This window comes from Theropithecus gelada, chromosome 15 (genome assembly GCF_003255815.1).
Source record: "Theropithecus gelada isolate Dixy chromosome 15, Tgel_1.0, whole genome shotgun sequence".
Classification (NCBI taxonomy): domain Eukaryota; kingdom Metazoa; phylum Chordata; class Mammalia; order Primates; family Cercopithecidae; genus Theropithecus; species Theropithecus gelada.
In genome coordinates this window covers 78,572,498-78,592,528 of record NC_037683.1, presented here as the reverse complement: position 1 = coordinate 78,592,528, position 20,031 = coordinate 78,572,498, and the positions used below count along the sequence as shown (strand labels likewise).

At 33.4% G+C, this 20,031-nt stretch overlaps 1 protein-coding gene across 3 annotated transcripts in view; it reads right to left on the bottom strand.

The window, feature by feature from the left end:
- Positions 1 to 20,031, bottom strand: part of RFX3 (regulatory factor X3) — a 311,489-nt gene that overhangs the window by 72,980 nt on the left and 218,478 nt on the right. For all 3 annotated transcript variants that reach the window (XM_025360417.1, XM_025360416.1, XM_025360418.1), the window contains 3 exons: positions 15,865 to 15,939; positions 7,307 to 7,488; positions 2,093 to 2,212 (listed from right to left, as the gene is read on the bottom strand). In XM_025360417.1, coding sequence (XP_025216202.1) covers positions 2,093 to 2,212; positions 7,307 to 7,488; positions 15,865 to 15,939 — 377 coding nt within the window. The remainder of the gene's footprint in view (positions 1 to 2,092; positions 2,213 to 7,306; positions 7,489 to 15,864; positions 15,940 to 20,031) is intronic.

Sequence of the window (20,031 nt, the reverse complement as noted above, 5' to 3'; positions counted from 1 at the left end):
TTCAATTCCTAGGTATAATTTATTAAGTTTTTATTCATACTTAAGTTTGAGTATATGTTATTTCTGAAGCAAACTTTCTTTTTCTTGATTTCACCATCATCTCCACTGTGTAGTGCTGCTATGTATGAGTGCAGAAATCACACCAGAAAGTAAAGGCTATAAGTGCTGCCATTAACAGATGCAAAAAGCAATCATAATCCAAAACAGTAACAATTTATTGCAACTCACACAAACTCTATGAGGTACTATCCAACTCTATGAGGTACTAGTCTATAATTTATTTTACTATTTTTTTCAGAGACCTTATTTTTCACTGGCTATACATCAAAAAATAAGAATCAGCAATTAAAAAATAAGATTGAGAATGTGTAATAAAAAAAATCTAAAACCTTTAAGATACCTTTTATATAATAGCCAATCTTGAACTGAGTCTTCAGTCTGGTAAACTTACACTGGAAATTATGACTGTGTTAAAAAACCACTTAACAAGTATCCTTACCTCCAGTCTCTTTCCATTAAATATGTCTTGCCCAAAATCAAAAAGTCATCTCTCTAGAAAAAATCAAAGTTTCATTGTTTTGCTTCAAAGCCTTACATAGCTTCAAAGCTATGTTCTGCACAAAGAACAAACTTATTAGCTTTACATACAAGCAAATCCCTTAATATATGATCCAAACTACTTTTAAGATCTCATCTCCCACTAAACTACTCAATTAACTCCTTGATTCTCCTTCTGTAATACCAACCTCACTAAATATATCATGGACCATTTACCACAGACATCATGGACTTCACCCCTAGGTGAATTTTCCTTCTGCTTCAATATTTCTCTTTTTATGACTTCTCTAAGTTCCTACTCAAATAGCACTTTCTCTAGAAACTTCCCAATCTCCCTTTCTCCCAGAGTTTCCTGAAAACTCCTCTGTATTGTGATAGTTCCTTGATCAAAGTTTAATTTCAGCACTTCCCAGACTGCCTTCCATTTTTTTCCCATTCTCCATGTGCCTCCCCTTCTAATTTTTTAACTCTTCAAACATAAGAACTGTGTCTTATCTCTGCATGCAGGGTTTAACACACAGTAGAGACTCAATCAGTATTGGCTGACTAAATAGTATACAATTACTGTGTGATACATTCTTTTCTCTGACATTACCTTAGAGTTAATGCTTCTGAGTGAACTAGCATGGATGGGGAGATGTGGCCAAGGCAACTAATCACTACAGATCATTACATTGGGACCTATGCAGAGGCCTCCTTTCTCCTACCTAATTCTGCACGCTCACTTGAAAAGAAAAATCATAACTACTGTCTTGGTTGAGCTATGCTGGTAAAGAGGAAAGGATTTTTTCATTTTATTTACTCTAAATTGTGACATAAGTCACATGGGACTAGAAGGCCCTTTTGGCTATGCAACTTCATTATGGGCTTGTGCAAATCATTTAACCTCTCTGGGACTCATCTGAAAAAAACAGAGACTATTAATGCTTTGATTGTCATAAGGTTTTAAGGCCAGACTAGACTAACATATTTTTCAATTCTAAGATCTATGATTCTATTCATTCATCCATCCATCTGTCCATACGTCCATCCATCCATCATCCATCCATCCATTCATGAATGCTTGAGATCTCTTACAACTCTAATATCAGCAATTCTGTATCTATGAAAGTTGGATTCAAAGCAAATGTAAGACATCCCAAACATTCTGCAAAAATTCATACTGTGTCAAAAAGAATGACTTGAGGGATGTGCAGAATAGCAAGTCAGAAGCTCATGAATACTGAAACCAATTTCTCCAGTTGGTATTTGCTTGGGTTTGCTCCTTATGTTTGTGTTTCATTTCCCTGTCTGAACAGTTTGGGATGTCACACTTAAAAGGGACCAAACAGGCTGACTGATAAGTAATTTTTAAAAATTTGGAAAACAGGCGGGATCACTGAAATTCTAAATCATATTTAAGAACTATCCGTAGTGAAAGCATGCCAACAATAAGAACATTCTTTTATACTTAGGTATTTGTTCAGAAAAAAGGAGACCCGAACAACTAAGAAATACATAGCTTGGACATATCAACGATAACTTCAGAGTCTACCTTTGTTTCTGCTGCATGGGTTGTTGCCTCATAGCCATATACTGCATGTCTTCTTGCAGACGATTAAGAGGGGAATCTGGCTTGACACGAATCCCATAGTAGTGGTATTTGGAGTTTCCTCTTCATTAGCGAACAAGAAACATTAGAAACAAAAGTCAGTCAAACTAATATTAATCACATGGGATGTCCATTAAACTTCACACTTGGAAAAATTTGGTAAAAACAGTATATTAATGTTATATATTATGATTAACCTGTTCTGAATACTTTTATGTTTTTATGGTGATAAAATTTGAAGAATCAAAATAAGAGTCTAAATCAATCAGCTAAAGGCCCTGCTAAAGATATTTGTTCATAAACTTTCACTTAAATATTAGTCAAACAGTCCATTTGTTCTATACAAATTACATTTCACTTTCAAATTTCTATTTTAAATTTAGTTAAGAAGGGTAAAGATAGGAAAAAAGTTTTTAGCCAGTAAAAATTAGTTAACAGGCCAACAAAAATCAGTCAGTGAATATGCATTCATTGTAAAGTATGTATACAGAACAAAGAAAAAAAATCTTAATTCTACTTTCCTGGATAAGTTTGACATTTTTCTCTTTACTTCAGTGATGATGAAGTAAGATAACTTAATTATTTGTTACAAAATATTGTGGTAAAGACTTACTTAATATTTTGTAACCTAAAAAGAAAGTAAGTCTTTAATCTACTGATTTTGAAACACATTTTATTAGTTTCTGTTTTTATGGATTTGTATCAGTTCTGCAGGCTAAATAGGATTTGTCACAACAGACATGGGGAAATTTCTCTATGAAAATGGCAAATTTCCACCTGGAATAAAAATGTCACAATTTCGCCATGTTCATGAGAAAGACCATGTTTGCTATTAGAAATGATAAAGTTTTGCTCTGAATGGAATGTGCAAATTCTTGCAAAATATCATCTTATATATGTAAATTCTTGCAAAGAGAAAATAGTAGTTTTTCACAAGTCCATATATGGCAATACATCAGTGCTTTTTCCAATTTTTTCTTCCATTTACAAAAAGAAATGCAAGAAGAGTATGGATTAAATATTTTTTATAAAAATAGGGCAGAATTGTACTTCCAAGATTTAAAAACATATATTAAATGAACCTTATACATATTTGAAGACATTAAAATCATATTACATAAATTATACTGCTAGTTTAAAAAAAATGCAAGGCATCCAAATATCTACATGCTTTCAGCACAATAAAGCAGATAAAGAAACTTAATGCCCGTAAAGCAAGGCCTTCCACTTGCAGAGATTAGATCTTGTCTTGAAAATCCACTGCAGAAAGGTGCAATAAGCCAAACCAAAAAATTCCACATACCCAATTTGTGGTGTTCTCCTGTACAAACTGGGGGACACTAAGGAGTGGAGGTAGGGTAGGAAGCAGGAGGCATTACTTACAAGACAAAACTACAGAGGAAAATGACATCTCTCTTGTGAGACCTCAAATAGATGGGGTGCCTTTCCTACAAATTAACATTTTAGTTGGGTTGGGAGAGGTTCTTTTTATTTCATTGGGAATGGCTAGGGGAGAGAAGTATATCCATGGTCTTCTTTACTCAAACTTAACCTGGAGATGGGATCTAACAAAAGGTACCTTTTTATTTGCCTTTGTTTAAAACAGTGATTTGATTTACTTTTTGTTTACTAAGGTCCAAAAACTTTAGAAAAGATCTGGTTCTGGTTTGAGTGGTTTCACCAGATTATTTTATTGATGGATAATATTAATAATAGTTTTACATATAGTTCACTTTTTAAAAAAAGTATTTGATTTAGTTTGTCTCATGATTTACATTAATTTTCCATCTGTTCCTTTGATTAGGAGTAGAAAGTAAATGCAAAACAGTTTCTATGGTAGAAAGAATGTCTAGTACCTTACTCCTACAATTGCCAGTTTTTCTACATTAGAATTCTATCTTCGTAACACTTCATTTCTTTAAACTCCCTCCATAGTACTTATTTTTTCCTTATTTTTCTAGGCTTCGCTTCACAAACCTAATTGCAAACACTACATACAATTAAAAAAAAAAAACAGGAGACATAATTCATAATTGTTACATAGTGGTGGGTGGGAGGAACCCAGAACATCAGAAAGTAAAAGCTGCAATATTGCAATATGTACTTACAGAGTATGGATTCTACCCATTCACAAAACCAAACAACCCCAATTTTGTCCCTTTCTATTTTAAAGACGTGTTTCAAGGTTTGAACGGAGCCTCAAAATAGGACCCATTGAAATCCCTTTCAGTAACAAAAGAAGCACAACAATACAGCTATTAGAATGTTGAATAAAGCCCAGAGTTTCAAAATATTGGCATGGTATGCATAACTACAGAGCCACCAGCTAGGAGATAGTAGGTTAGGTCCCCAAATAATGATTTTTGTGGTTTTGGGGGAAAAAAAATACTATAGAAACAAAAAGCTTTTCTCAAGGGAATGAAAGCTATTCCTTTAGTGTGAATAGACAATCATATTCTTCAGTTTAAAATATACTATCTTTTGAAGTATAGAAAGAAGGAAACATATTTATGAGAGAGCTAAACCTTCAGCAATCTAAAAGCTGTATAATCACTTAAAATGCAACCGGAAAGGCCGGGCGCGGTGGCTCAAGCCTGTAATCCCAGCACTTTGGGAGGCCGAGACGGGCGGATCACGAGGTCAGGAGATCGAGACCATCCTGGCTAACACGGTGAAACCCCGTCTCCACTAAAAAATAAAAAAAAAATTAGCCGGGCGAGGTGGCGGGCGCCTGTAGTCCCAGCTACTCGGGAGGCTGAGGCAGGAGAATGGCGGGAACCCGGGAGGCGGAGCTTGCAGTGAGCTGAGATCCGGCCACTGCACTCCAGCCCGGGCGACAGAGAGAGACTCCGTCTCAAAAAAAAAAAAAAAAAAAATGCAACCGGAAAGCAATAATTCATGCTTTGAATACATACAGGCCTTGTAAATCTCATAAAACTGAGACAGTGAAGAGGTTTAGGACATGCTATCCCAAACTATGGCACCTTGGCATTTGAGGAAACAACAGAAGCAGGCCACAGAAACTAGAAAAAATTCCCCTCACTCCTTCTCCTCTGAAGCAGGCCATAAAACCTAGCTTACTTTCTCCTGAAAACAGGTAATGGGACCCTCATTCCAGAGGGGTCCTCCTATACCTTGCAGAAAAGAACGTTCTTACTTTTGAAGACACAGGGATGCAGAAAAATCTGAACAAACAGGTCTTGCTGGGCCGGATGCGGTGGCTCACGCCTATAATCCCACGATGTTGGGAGGCCGAGGCGGGTGGATCACCTGAGGTCAGAAGTTTGAGACCAGCCTGGCCAACATGGCGAAACCCCATCTCTACTAAAAACACAAATTATCTGGGCGTGGTGGGTGGGTGGGGGGGGGCGCCTGTAACCGGGGTTACTCGGGAGGCTGAGGCAGGGAGAATCACTTGAACCTAGGGGGCAGAGGTTGCAATGAACTGAGATCAGGCCACTGCACTCCAGCCTGGGCTACAGAGCGAGACTCCTTCTCAAAAAATAAAACAAAAACAAAAACAAAACAAAACAGGCCTTGCTTAGTTTCCCCCAGATTAGAACCATTAGATCATACCTCTAGAACCATTAGATTATACTCCTTTCTGTCCAATTTCTCCAGAACTATTCACTTCATCAGACTGCATAAAATACATACAGTTCTCTCTGTTTCTTTGGGCCTTCATTTCTGAAGGCACTCAGTCATGTAAAACTTATATTAAACAAATCTGTATGCTTTTCGCTTGTTAATCTTTTGCTATAGGGGTCCTAGCTATGAGTCTTGTGATGGTGACAAAAAGATCAATCTTTTCTCCCCACAACACTCACTCCTCTTTTTGGTATACATTTTTAATGAAGTCAATTACTAAGGCTGTGCTTATTTTATTAAGATTAAAAACTCTTCACTTTGGGAGGCCAAGGCAGGTGGATCACCAAAGAGATGGAGACCATCTGGGCTAATATGGTGAAACCCCATCTCTACTAAAAATACAATAATTAGCTGGACGTGGTGGCGCACACCTGTAGTCTCAGCTACTCGGGAGGCTGAGGCAGGAGAATCACTTGAACCTGCGAGGCGGAGGTTGCAGTGAAGAGATTATGCCACTGTACTCCAGCCTGGCAACAGAATGAGACTCCATCTCAAAAAAACAAACAAACAAAGAAAAAAAAAGCCAACAAAAAAAACCTCTTTGCTAAAATACTCTGAAGTTGTGCTTTATAGCTAATGAAGGGTAAATCACCTAATGTTGCATAGTATAGTATCTCTATTTTAACTTTTTATATGATTTCTATAAGATTTAGGAAATTAAAAACATCCATAGCCTTCTGTCCAGCTACTTAAAATAATTATCTTATGATAATTTATAGAAATATGGAAAGACAAAAATGAAGCTCCAGAGTTCTAAGTATTCTTTTCATGATGTTTCGGTTGGTGAAAACACTCTTATTTCCAAAGGAAGAAAAACCAGAGACTTCTTCTTCACATTGTTTCAATTCAATTGAACTATACTATGCTTTTCCTTCCACACACATATGGTTTCACATTAAGAGCAGAAAAAATAGTAGGGGCTAATGAGAGGTAAAATACAACTATCTTATCACTGAGGAATTTAAACACTATATTGCAAGTTTACCAAATGATTTTTAATTGGTCTCCAGAAATCAAATGAAAAAACTCTGCTTTAGCTTCTTACTCTAACTGAACAATTATTTATAAAGACAAATGTAAGTTTTCAAGAGTTAAGAGATACATAGTTTTCCATTTACTATGTCACTTAATGCATCATCATTAGTAGGATTTCTTTTAATAAGAGAATACATTTTTTTTGTGTGTGTGTGTGTATGTGTTTGTGTGTGTCTTAAAGCACCATATGCAAATCTTACATTAACAGGTTGGTCTACCAATTTCTATGTAGTTTGAGAATCAGCTCTTCTCAAAGCTTTGCTCGGTTAATGTTTTAGACAACATATAATTCTGGCTTGGAAATAGTCACTGAATAATGTCCTTTCCTTTTCCTGGGAATGTTATAAACTGAGCTCATTCTACGTATTTCCTTACATATTGTCTGTAATCAAGTACTTTTGTTTAAACAATATACTGAATTGCTCTAGTTTGAAAAACAGAGATTAGTTTATGATCTTATTTTTCAATACTAACCTAGTGCCCAATCTCCTGGTTCGTAGCCCCATAAAAATTGATCTTATTAATTTTCCAAAAGAGGCAGCATTGACTGGGTCCAGTTTGTGTTCCTGACAGTGTCGAAGGTAGTGGTTGTATAGAGTGCTTCTGGGAAGGCTCACTCCTTCTGCTGTCTCGTAATTGTCCAACAGCCATTGGAGCTAGGGAAATAAGACACAGTAAACACAGACAAATCACATAATTTGCCAAAATTTCTACAAGACACTGCAAACGCAACATACAGAAATACTCAGAAGTTCTTCATCAAGTCTTATGATAGAGTAAACTACTGTAATTCAGAAGCTGGTAATCTACCTTTGAAAATGCTCAGAAACACTGTAAATAGCTGAACATCACTAAGGATCTCAGACAATATCCATTTCTTCAAATATTCAAGCACACGTAGAGACATACTAATTTTCTCTGTATTGATTGCAATTTTGAAAATAGATACCACTTCAAGGAGTTCAAATAATCCCATTAACTGGTCACAAATATCAGAAATATAATTGCTACGGAACAAAACATGTTACCAAGCCTGGTAGCATGGTACATAAGATGTCTTTAGTGTTGGCTTGTTATAACACATGAACAGCAGCCTGCCTGGTATCAGTGTTTATATTAAAGTTATATTCATTTTTATAGAATTTTAATTTATCTCAAATTACCACTAGAAAATAACAATATGGTCTACTGGGACAGATTCTGAAAGCAGAAAGGACAAAATGCAGTCATTTTGTCCCCAAATGAAAATAAACTAACTAGACATTGGCAAAGAGTTTACATGCAATGAAAATGAATCATTTATTATAACCATTTGAATTTTTCTGCCTCAAAACTGTGTTTATTCATAATTTTGGAAGGCACACTGCAATGGTAGTGGGTAACGCAATACTTTTTCAGTCTATGTTCACATTTTAAAGTTTTATGTTGTCTTGTGTACATTACAAAAAAAATCTTTAAAGCACTGGATGTACAAGAAAATTTTAGAAAATTGAATCCAAGTCTGTATTACTGAATTTTAACATTAGCAAAATTAAATTTTTTATTCATTTATTTAGTTATAAAAGGAGAACTGAAATAGACTTAAATTACTTTCTCAAAGTCACATATTGTTTCCATGCCTGAGCTGGTTTCCAATTCACATATCCTGATTACTCCAGACCAATGTTTCACAAAAGCAGTAAATACTTCACATTACTTGCCTCAAAAAAAAATTTTCATGCCATATATAAGACAGGTGTAATAAAGAGCTGACATTTAACACACAATTCAAGTTAATATAAATTTTAGAAGCCAAAGAATTCATTTATTGAGCACCAACCATGAGCCAGGTAATGTGCCAGGCATCTAGTGATGCAAAAATGAATGTGATCTCATCCTTGTCCTCTAGGAATTTCCAGTGAAATGCTAAAAATGATAATACGAACATCTAAATAAATAAAAAATTTCTCCATTTTGCTTACATATTTTAAGATTTGCAGTCAAACTTAGAACCTGAATTTTCAGACTTTTAATTTAAAAATTCATTAAAAATATTTTCAGAATTACTGATTTTAGTCATGACAACTAATTTCCAAAAACCATTTTAATGTCAAATATTCCTACATGATGTTTATGTAATTAAACGTATGTCATTAAACCCATATTGATAGTTGGCTTACAAAACATAGCCACCAAATCTACAAGACAATCCAGAGTACTTTTAAAAATAAAATTCAAATTTTGATCAGAAAGACTTGAAGTCCTTCACAGGGCACATATAGGAATGAATATGCACATTTAAATGTACATAACACCTCTTAACATATACAAGGCTGACCTATACAAGTTTAAAAAGATTACACAAAATAAACATTCGTTTTTACAATGACATAAAAGTATTACAGGCCAGAAGAACTATTTTGTTATGAATCATCTGGAACCTGATTGTTAGTAAACAAGTTGTCCAGGGGCGCTTAAACATGATTTCTGAGTATTCTAAGTGACACACAGAATAGGTTTACTACACATATTCATTTAGTGTAAAAGAGATAAGGCAGTCTGATTGGGAAATTAAGTTACTGAGGTTCAAATTAGTATTTTGCTTACAACAGTGGGACAGCATGTATCTTTAGTGTTTTGTTTTGATTTTTAGTTTTAAGACTTTATTAGTTTTGAGTATAGTTGGGGGAGACTACACATAAAATGCAGCAATAAAATCCTGATTCATATATTTCATCCACATGCTTTGGTAAAATGATTGAGATTGGGAAGCACTTGAGTGATGTTATGGCAGTCCTAGTGAGCTGTACTGTACAACAGTGCTGGTTCTTGTTTTGTGTACGTATACTACACAGAGCAAGGGTTGACCACCTTCTATTGGCAGTCTTAATATATTAAAGAAAGGCATATAGGTTCTTGATATAAAGGACTATAAAGAAGACATGAAAGAAAAACATTCTGGAAAGGCAGACATAAAAAATGTTAATACTTTTTGAAACAGAGTAGTATTTTTCAACTAAACTAATGAAGTTTCCACATCCACAAGCATGGAACACACAATATGTGTAAGTTAAAAATGCATGGAACACACAATATGTGTAAGTTAAAAACGCCAAAGATATGTTTGTATGTACATCTACATATCCTCATAAAATAATGCATATTGTCAAAGGTATAATAGTATGATTTCTTCTGAGTGAAGAAATCAATATTACTTCCTTTGCTAATGAACAGAAGGCATACTATATAGAAAACTCTTAATTTAAAGGGCATTTTTTTTCAGAAATGGAATTAGTCAATATTATAATATGAACTTTACAACCAAAAGTATACAAATAATAAAAACAGATTAATGTAATTTTAGTCTGATAAAAGCAAATAAAAATAATTTTAATTAACCAGAAACAAATAAAACATTTTAAAAACTGCCCTACTTGTATACTAGTCTTCGTGCATCATTTAATTACTTAAAAATAAAGACAAATATGTAAACATGAGAGCTTACTTATTTTTCATGATCATAGGAATTATCTTGTAGATTAAAAATTGTACTACAAAATTTGAAAAACAAAATCCAATAATAGAATATTTGAAGGATACTGTAATAAATTACGTTTTATAAAAGTAAAAGTACAAATATTAAAGTTTAATATAAAATATTTTGAGTCCAATGGTATATTTACATTTATATACATATATATATATATGGGTTAATCAGCCCACTCTTAATAAAGAAAACTTTTCATAGAAATAGTGAGATAATTATAGCAAATGTTGGTACAAACTACTTAGAAGCCTAAATGATATTACTTATATCCCAATTGAATAATTTACAGGAAGTGAACCTTTTACTGGATTGGCTAGGCAGGCCTCTGAAATGGCTAGGTAAGTCAAAAAATCTGCACTGTTTTATAAACTGATTGTTCGTCTTATATAGTTTACATTCTTAAACTGAAGAAATTCTGTTTAATTCTGTTTAAATTCTTCTTCATTTCCAAACTAGTTCAAAAATGTTTACATGTATACATGCATATACATATATATATTTATATAAATCACTGGTTAGTTTGAAAAATGGTATAAGAACAGGTATTTTGATGACTATTACTTTGACACTAGCAAAGCTACGTTTTGTTCCCTACCCGATGTATGCAGAAAGAGGAACTGTATTCTTTGCCAGATGCCTGGAGAGCAGGTTGAGAGAGCATAAGGAAGTCAAGTGGAGGTAAAAGCCCTGAAAGGATGGAGATGGATTTGCTGTAGCCCTGCAGGTCCCAGCTAAGAAGACTGCCAACAACTGCCCCACCTCAGGCTATATCTCCTAGAAATTCACTGTATTAACAGAAATTGATTTAAAAGGATCCACCAGATAAGACTTTGGCTGGGGATTATAATCTCCATCCTATATGCCAGTATTTAACTTTTACGTTTTGATACAGTGATGGAATTATAAATCAGACATTTGTGTCTAAAACATAGTATTAGAAAGCATTACTTTAATTGTAAGAGAAACTTGGCAGTTAAGTTTTTGTGTAAGTTTAAGTGCAACCTAAAGGCACAGGCTCCATGAGCTACCCAAGGGAAGTTAATGCCTGGTAAATATTGCTTCCTTGGGTTTTGTCTTTAATACAATGTATTTGGACATTAGTATTCCCCAATCTTAACATTCAGCAATTTAGGACTAAACAATTATTATTTGTTTTGCTCTTTTATAAAATGTCTTGTAAAATGTTTCCTGACTTCAAAAACCCGTAAAATAACAAGGAATTATTTCAAAAGCCCATAAAATAACATAGCAACTTTTAACCTTTATCTTTAAAACTTGATTATTCTACTAATGAACTAACATACACTCATTTAAGGGTGGAAACCAAGATAACTGCATCTTTCAACCTCTGCATTTAATCTGTATTAATCAAGATAGATTAAAGATGAATGGTTCCTATTTTTCCCAAAGGGAAATCCTGATTGACAAATAAAAATAAACAAATATTGCACTGCCCAATTAACATCTAAATGTAACATTTGTCATTTTTTCCCAGATGGATTATTACCCATCAGGATTCATTTTTATTTCAGTTTACTAATGACACGCATTTTGACAGGCCTTATTTCTGTAATAACTTATATTTACAATACAGCAAAGTCAACGAAAAGTGAGTAAAAAACCAAGGTTTTGCTTTGAGCTGAATGTATTTTGGTAGCTAAAACTAGCAAACAACATGAAGTAATTATTTGCCAGATTGTGAGAAATACATAAAATAGATGGCTAGAGCTTTTCATAAACTTTAAATGGAATTTTAAAGAAATGTACAACCTTAAATTTTATGCGATTATTGGGGACAATTAACAACATTTCTGAATTCAAATTCACAATGTAAAATAAGTAGTTCGTAAACAAGTGAACACACCACAACCATTAAATACTAATTTGTATTAATTAACACCAAGAAAAAGTATAAAAAAATCTTAAGTCTGCAATGAAAAGAATTAGATATTCAAATTTGATTTAGGCAGACTATACATCACTTACCTATAGCATCTTCATATATAAAAAAATAAGAAACAAAAATATTTAAATAAAAAATTATCAGACTAATAGAATTCTGTAAAGCCAAATACAAAGAACCATTCTAAAATACCAGGAGACAAACAATGTCACTCTTGGCAAGAATTTTTTAAAAGATGAGATTGTTTAGAGAAAAAAAGAGTTATTTACTCTTAAACTGAAGGCTGCTTGTAGAGAAATAACAGAGTGGCCATATATTCTTTACTCAGATGGAATACCAGAACAAGACCACCCTTTACCAACAATGTTCACGTATACATCTACTAGAAGTAAACTTGAAAACAAAGGAAACAATACAATGAATATGAGTCTCCAAATAAATGTACACATGATTGGCAACGGCATCCTAGAATTCCTAAAATAATGAAGGTAACATAAGGCCTGATCCCTTTTATTGTTTTTTTTAATTCATTCAGCAAATATTTAGTGAGTATCTATGATGTACTAGGTACCATTCTAGGCACTAGGGATGCACTGGTGAACAAAACATACAAAAATCCTTACTTTCTTGGAACTATCATTTACAATAAAGATTTGCTAACTGCCTATTACAGATGCTGGTACTAAAATAACTACCACCATGTTAATTCTCTTAAGAATATGTTGAAAATGGGATAAGAATTCAATACCCCACCCCATTTTCTAATGTGTGGAAAGGTATAAAGCAAAGCAATCAAGTTGGATTCTGCTGAGAGGGGATTATTTATCTTATTTAGTCCTAATAAGAGTTTTTAAAATTACTGTGAATAAGCAAATATAGAAAGAGAAAATAGGAAATCTTTGCTTACCCATATTCCAAAATAGAATGAGAATAGACTTTTCACCTCAAAAGTCATGATTAACACCCCTCTTTAGAAACAGGAAAAATATGGGATGCAAATTATCAATAATTTCTCCCAATTTTTTTACATAATAAAATTGATCCTGTGGAGATAGTGATAAATCAGGGAACTAATCATCATAAGGCGGAATTCATGTTCACCTTACAGAATCCCACAAACCTCAAATAATTCTATATTATGCCCTATGTAGTGAGAAATAAAGGTAGCATAGTTTACTGACATTTAAAATATTAATAACACTTTTTTTAAAAAACCCAATCTCTCCAATGAAAAAATTCTACGCAACATAAAATCACCAGTTAGGTTCACAGAATGTAAAATATATTTAGCAAGTAGTTATCAACCAGAATGCATGCACTAGCAAATTCCAGCTGTTTTTGATAAATCTCAGAAACGTTAAAAGCATCCTCAAATTTCCAAGGAGGAAAAAGACAACTGGATCTTCTTCTGCGTTTAGGAAGAAACTAACCTCACTGATTAGTCAGCAGAAGCACTGATCCTTTCTCCACTGTTTATAAACCATCTGTAGAATCATTTGTATTTCTAAATATTTGACTATAAATATAATTTTGAATGAACTTCACTGTGCCTCAGAGGTGTAATAAAAATGAGTCAGGATAGCTGGAGAAAGATTATCACTGCACTATCAACATTTGCTCCCACTCTTTCCACATACTGAAGTGTCTCCGGCAGTTGTTAACAGTATGGAAGATCAGACATATTATGTAATAAAAAAAAATGAAGCCATGGAGTAATAAACATTTGTCATTGTTTATGCAGCTTAATTCACACATTTATTAACCTTAAACATTCTTTCATGAATTCTATAGAGAAAAGTAATTTTTAAAAATCTCTAACACAGTTGAAAAGCTTCAAACAAATCAACAAATACATCTTAAAAATGTATAAAAAACATGTTCTTATACTTCCATTATTGTCCATAAAAATATTAAGATGAATAACTGAAGTTAAATTTAAAATTAAACATAACATATTTTACTAAATTATACATGTCAAGTAAAAATGAACTCTAAGTTGAATACGAAAGCACAACTTGGAAGTCTGAAAGCTGAAACAGGTAACTAGAAACTTCAGGTTTTTTTTTTTTTTTCTTATGTCCTTGCACATTTCTGACTAAAAGGAAGAACAATTTCACTTGCCATTTTCAAAGCATAAATACAAGTTGGTCATCACCCCCCTGACACACACAGCCTAGTAGTATACAGGAAATCAACCTTTATAATACAATCACAGATACATACCAACATAGCAGGAATATACTTATGAAATATAAAGGAGTGACATACTAAATACCAATTTTCAGAAATGAAAAAACTTGTATTTCTTAAACTGTTTCAAAAGGAAGGGCCAGAATATATGTTATTATCTTTAAGTTTATATGTATGATTTTTCACCAAAATTATAGGCATTCTCCAAGTTGGCTAACCTGGTTTTGTTTTCCATGATACTTTCCTTTGAAAAAACAAACAAGATAAAATACCCCATCTAAAAACAAATGTGTAAGAACATAAGGAGGTATTTAGTGCTATTTTAAGATTTAAAATGAAAATGTTTCAAAAATCAAGTATTTAAAAAAACACAGTTAAAACATTTTCTACGAGTAAGTTTTAGGTTCACTGAAAAAAAATCGTTTCATTTGGGTGATCTAATTTCGAGCTTTTCAGTTACAAAATATGAAAAAGAAATAAGAAGGCATAATACTTTATCCCTAAATTTAAGAACAAATTGTCAGTTGGGGGAGAAATTCTAATTCTTACTAAAATGTCACTAGTGTTAAGTTAGCAGAAAATCAATCTAAAACGAATTTAAATCATGGGTCTATTTACTTTTTTCCATATATTCAGAAATCATCTTAACAAAACAAATTTTTATTCAGCATTTTCATGGGTTTCGCAAATGTGAACAGTTGATAAAAATGTTTATAATTTCACAAAACTATCATCACCTTTCTTACACTTACCAGTGTCATCTGCATCTGATAACAGGGAACAGCTTCAGGAAATAGTAATGGTAATTGTTTTATCTCAATTATTAGCAATTTATGACTTGTAGACAGTCTCCCTTTTTCTTCTGGTTCACTTTCACTTCTCTTTAGGTCTTAGGACCTGAGTTCAACTATAGGGCTGTCTACTGCCCACTTTACATAGTCTAACTGGCAAACAAATAATTTTCAAACAGTTTGTCATTGGATTTGACATTAATAATCTTTTTTCTACTTAAAGAATATTACCGGTCACACAAGTAGACATGGCTGTTTGACAGGGATGCAGATTACAAGTATTTGCTTCATAGTAAATGAATATCAAACCAGAACATTTTAGATATTGAAAATCACTATTATTACTTTTTACAAACACACGGCAACTTGTTACTAACTTGAAAATATTGTATCTGTACCCAAAGAGTACAGAAATCTAATAAGGCATTATACTGGAAACTCTTAGTTTTTGGATATTTCACTGTACAAAATAGCCATTAAATGACACAGAGATCATAAGGGGCTGAGAAAGGAAGGTTAAGAAGCAAAATAAATAAGTAAATAAATAAAACAAGCATTTAGAGGCAAGCAACACATGCAGAACAAGCAAGAGATTAGTGTACATGAAGAAGAGGCAACTTACATGGCTGTTGAGAAGAGAGCTTCTGTGAGTGGACAGACCGTCAGACTTTTGCAGCGTCTCAATCGCCATTTCAATCTGATAATAGATGTCATTAAAAAAAGGGCTCAAGACAAGATAGTAATAAAAGGCTGACCAGAGAATTTCTGATAGATTCTTTAAAGTTCAACTTCTTCCTCAATGGTTGTTAATGAATAGCTATCGCTTAATGTGTTTCCCCCCACTTCTTCCCCACCCTCCAGAGAATAAAATAAAAATATGCACACTAATAATAAGCCCATTCACAAAGTAAACCTTTTTTGAACATTCCATAATTATCAGAATGGAGACCTGAGGAGCAGGAACCCCGGTGGATTTTTCTCCTTATGAATAAACATTCTTGACTTACATAGTTCAGGATGTGGGATAGTAACCATTCTCTTTCTAAATAGTCTCCCACCTAAAGAGTATTTAATATTAGTGCTATTCTGTCATGAAAGGAAAATCATACTGCAGATTTTGAGTTTAATATGCATTAATATTTTAATGCAAATGAACAAGATTCTTTCATTAATGTCCAAAAGTTACTAAATCTATACATTCCTCCATTAATCCCGTATTAAAATATGGAAGTAGGGGGTGATTAGTACGACCAAATATGAAGAAGTAGTGCTGATCCCTACATTATATTTTAGGATATAGTGGTAAGGCAGAAATATTAGAAATGACAGCAGAAATGGAATGTAGAAGAGAAAATAATTCAGAGCCAACAAAGAGAAGGGACAACCACAGAAACAGCTTTATTCCATGAAATCTCAGCATAGCATGAGAAATTATTAAATACCAGCTGTTACTGATAAATGTGATATACTCTTAATAACCTCATATTTAAAGTTATCTATCTTTCAACTCCTGGAAGTATTGCAAGTTCCATTAAAAACAGGTACTGAACACCCTGTATTTGGACACTGAGCTATACTAACAATATTAGCTAAATTCAAAAGAAAAAAAATCACACCATGCAATTTAAGAGAGAAAATTGATTTCATTATTTTTAACAGTCTGATTACATCAACAATTCAGTATAAGCAGTTATAAAAATATTTAGAGCTTTAAAACATAGTTAACTGTCTTATACTTTGGCTATGGAAATCGAAAAAGATTTGAAATTTTAACATACTGCCCCCCCGCCAAGAAAAATAATGCAGTAATATCCATTGCAAAGTCTTAATTTTCTACCAAGTTGCCAATTTCTTTATGGTAAAACACTTTATACACAGAATATTCAGTATCAATTATATCAACATTAAATCTAATTTTCTTCTAAACAACTTAGGAATTAATAGCTTTAATTTTATTTTACATTATTTTCCCACATTGCTAATTCTTCCCTGGAGTTAATAAAATATAATACTGAAAAGCATATGTTAGGTTAAGAAATCATTAAAAAATTCTTAAAATAGATATTAAATTAATTCATAGGAGGATATAATACAATTTATCCTACTGCTAACTTTTTTTAGACAACAAAATTAAGTAAACTGGCTTCTAAAACATTCTCTGCCAGAATGGATGTTAATGCAGTTTATCACTATACTTGAAAATAGTGATACTGCACAAATGAAAACAGATATATTACAGAAAGAGTAATGTAAATGTAATGAATAAACAAACATTTTGCCAAAACATTAAACTGTGAAACTATAAAGGACTTTGGTATAACATCTCTTAAAACATGATCAATAAGTGCTTTGTTTTCAAAGGGAAAACAGAGCAGAAAACAAGTCAAAGGATTCATGTGACTACAATTCACTTATAGGAAGAATTTGCTCAAAACCCTAATTTGCCATTATACCTATATTTTCTTTAAAGTTTGAGTGTGGAGAATTTGAGGTAAGATTTCAGTCTAGCAAATAAAAATAAGATGATCTGTAACTTTTGATATTATAATTTTAAATGAAAGGTAAATTACCAGATATATAATTGCTGAGCAACACTAAAGAAGAAGTCCATGCTCTCAGTTTGTTAATAAGCACCTTTCAGTTGGATAAACCAGCACTTCTTTTTCTGGGGGAGAAAAAATCAGAGATCTGCTTCTGTTATTGAAGCTGTTATTTTATGGTGGTCCTAGATTTCCAGATGATTCCTTAGAAGTCCAGGCTTTTAGGAAACGGCCTTCTCATTTCTGGCCAGTTTTTTAAGAACTTTGGAAAGGAGCAAGGAAATATGTGGGTGAAACTGGATTCCCCAGGAATGTATACACTGACATTCCAGAATGCTTTGGACCTTCAGAATTTTGGTTCTTCTTTGTGTCACTTTGTAATATAGGTAACAAAAGGGGTATTTCTTTTGGCTTTAGGAATCTTCTGCCTAACCGACTTAGGCCTGTGCTGAATTTGTGGAGCCCGGGGAATGGAAAGGCAGAAACATGGAATGATAGGACAATCAAGAAACAAAGACTGAGTTTTTCTACAAGGAAGACACCAGTCTTAGCATGCATGTTAGAGCCTACTTGGAAACCCACTGGCTTCCAAATACTCATGAATTCTTTAAGGCTTATTAATTAGTCCAATGGGATAACCAGGTCATTTAGTTACCATCTCACTGATAAGAACTTCTGAGACGCATACAAAAAATTAACATTTATTATATTCATTTAAAAAATATATTGAAGGGAATTCCAATCTCATGAAAGGATCACAGCCCTGATTACATTTTTTAAAGATCAGTTTTTTTCTTTTTTAAGTACATAGTAACTGGGTGACTGTCATTTATAAAGTTGTGTGCAAAAGATCATGATTACAAAAATTTTTCATACTTCAATAGACATTACAATCCAGTAAGAGAGATAGGGTATATAGTCATATATATGAATAAATGCATAATTACCCAGATTTTATGGTTTGTCTGTGTCCCCAGCCAAATCTCATCTTGAATTGTAGCTCCCATAATTCTAACATGTTGTGGGAGGGAGCCAGAGGGAGGTAACTGAATCATGGGGGTGGTTTCCCCAACACTATTCTTGTAGTAGTAAGTCTCACGAGATCTGATGGCTTTATAAAGGGTTTCCCCTTTTGCTTGGCTCTCATTCTGTCTTGCCTGCTGCCATGTAAGATGTGCCTTTTGCCTTCTGCCATGACTGTGAGGTCTCCCCAGACACGTGGAACTGTGAGTTCATTAAACCTCTCTTTCTTTATAAATTACCCAGTCTCAGATAGGTCTTTATCAGCAGCATGAGAACGGACTAATACACCAAACAAGACTGTTTGTAACAAAAATACAAGTATAGTTCAGAAAGGTGGAAGAAAATAAGAGTAGTAGTCTTTAACTTTTGAGGAGTCTTTAACCCTTTTGAAGATGTAATGAAAACTGTGAACTCTCTACTTGGAAAAAATGTATGTAAGAACACCTACAAAATTCACATTTATTTTCTTAGTTTATTGACTCTCCGAATTCAAAACCCAAGTATTAAAAGATGGAAGTATTCAGGGGGTAAAAGGGAAATCTAGGAAGAATCGACTTAATAGAACCAGGAGTCAAAAAAGCACAGGGTGTGTCCATAATAGGGAAATGGCAAAAAACCTAGTTTGTAGGGCATGAGCTATAAATATACATTTCATATATATATGGTAGTGGTATGAGTGAGGCTGAAAAAAATAGGTTGGAAGTAGATAATATATGTGGGAATTAGGGAAAAAGCGATGTCATTAAGGTTTTGAGGAAAGTGTAGGGATGTATGAAAAATGCTAATTTTCAGATAAAGCCAGGAGATGGGTTTTGCTAGGTATAATGGGCCATGTTAGTAGTAAAGTTAAAATAGGTAAGAGGAAAGTGTGCCCAATAAATGCTTGTGTATTGAATAGAAGCTTCTGGGACAACAATAAGGGAAGAGACTATCACTCACAGGAATATATTATGACAATGGCGGGAAAGTGAGGGTGATGAAGAGGCAAGAGGAATAATGCAGAAATGGGGAAGAAGAGTAATAATGAGTTGGAATTTTGAAATTACAAAGATATGAAGGATTAACTAGCTGCATGATTCCAAATGGATTACTAATGTCACTCCTATGAATTCGTCCATGATTTGGGTTTATCATAGTTTCAAGGGGGTAGTTTCATGCATATGGGGAGGAGTTGGATAGAGGGACAGAGGGATAGTGTGCAAATTAGCTAGATGCTAGATAAAATG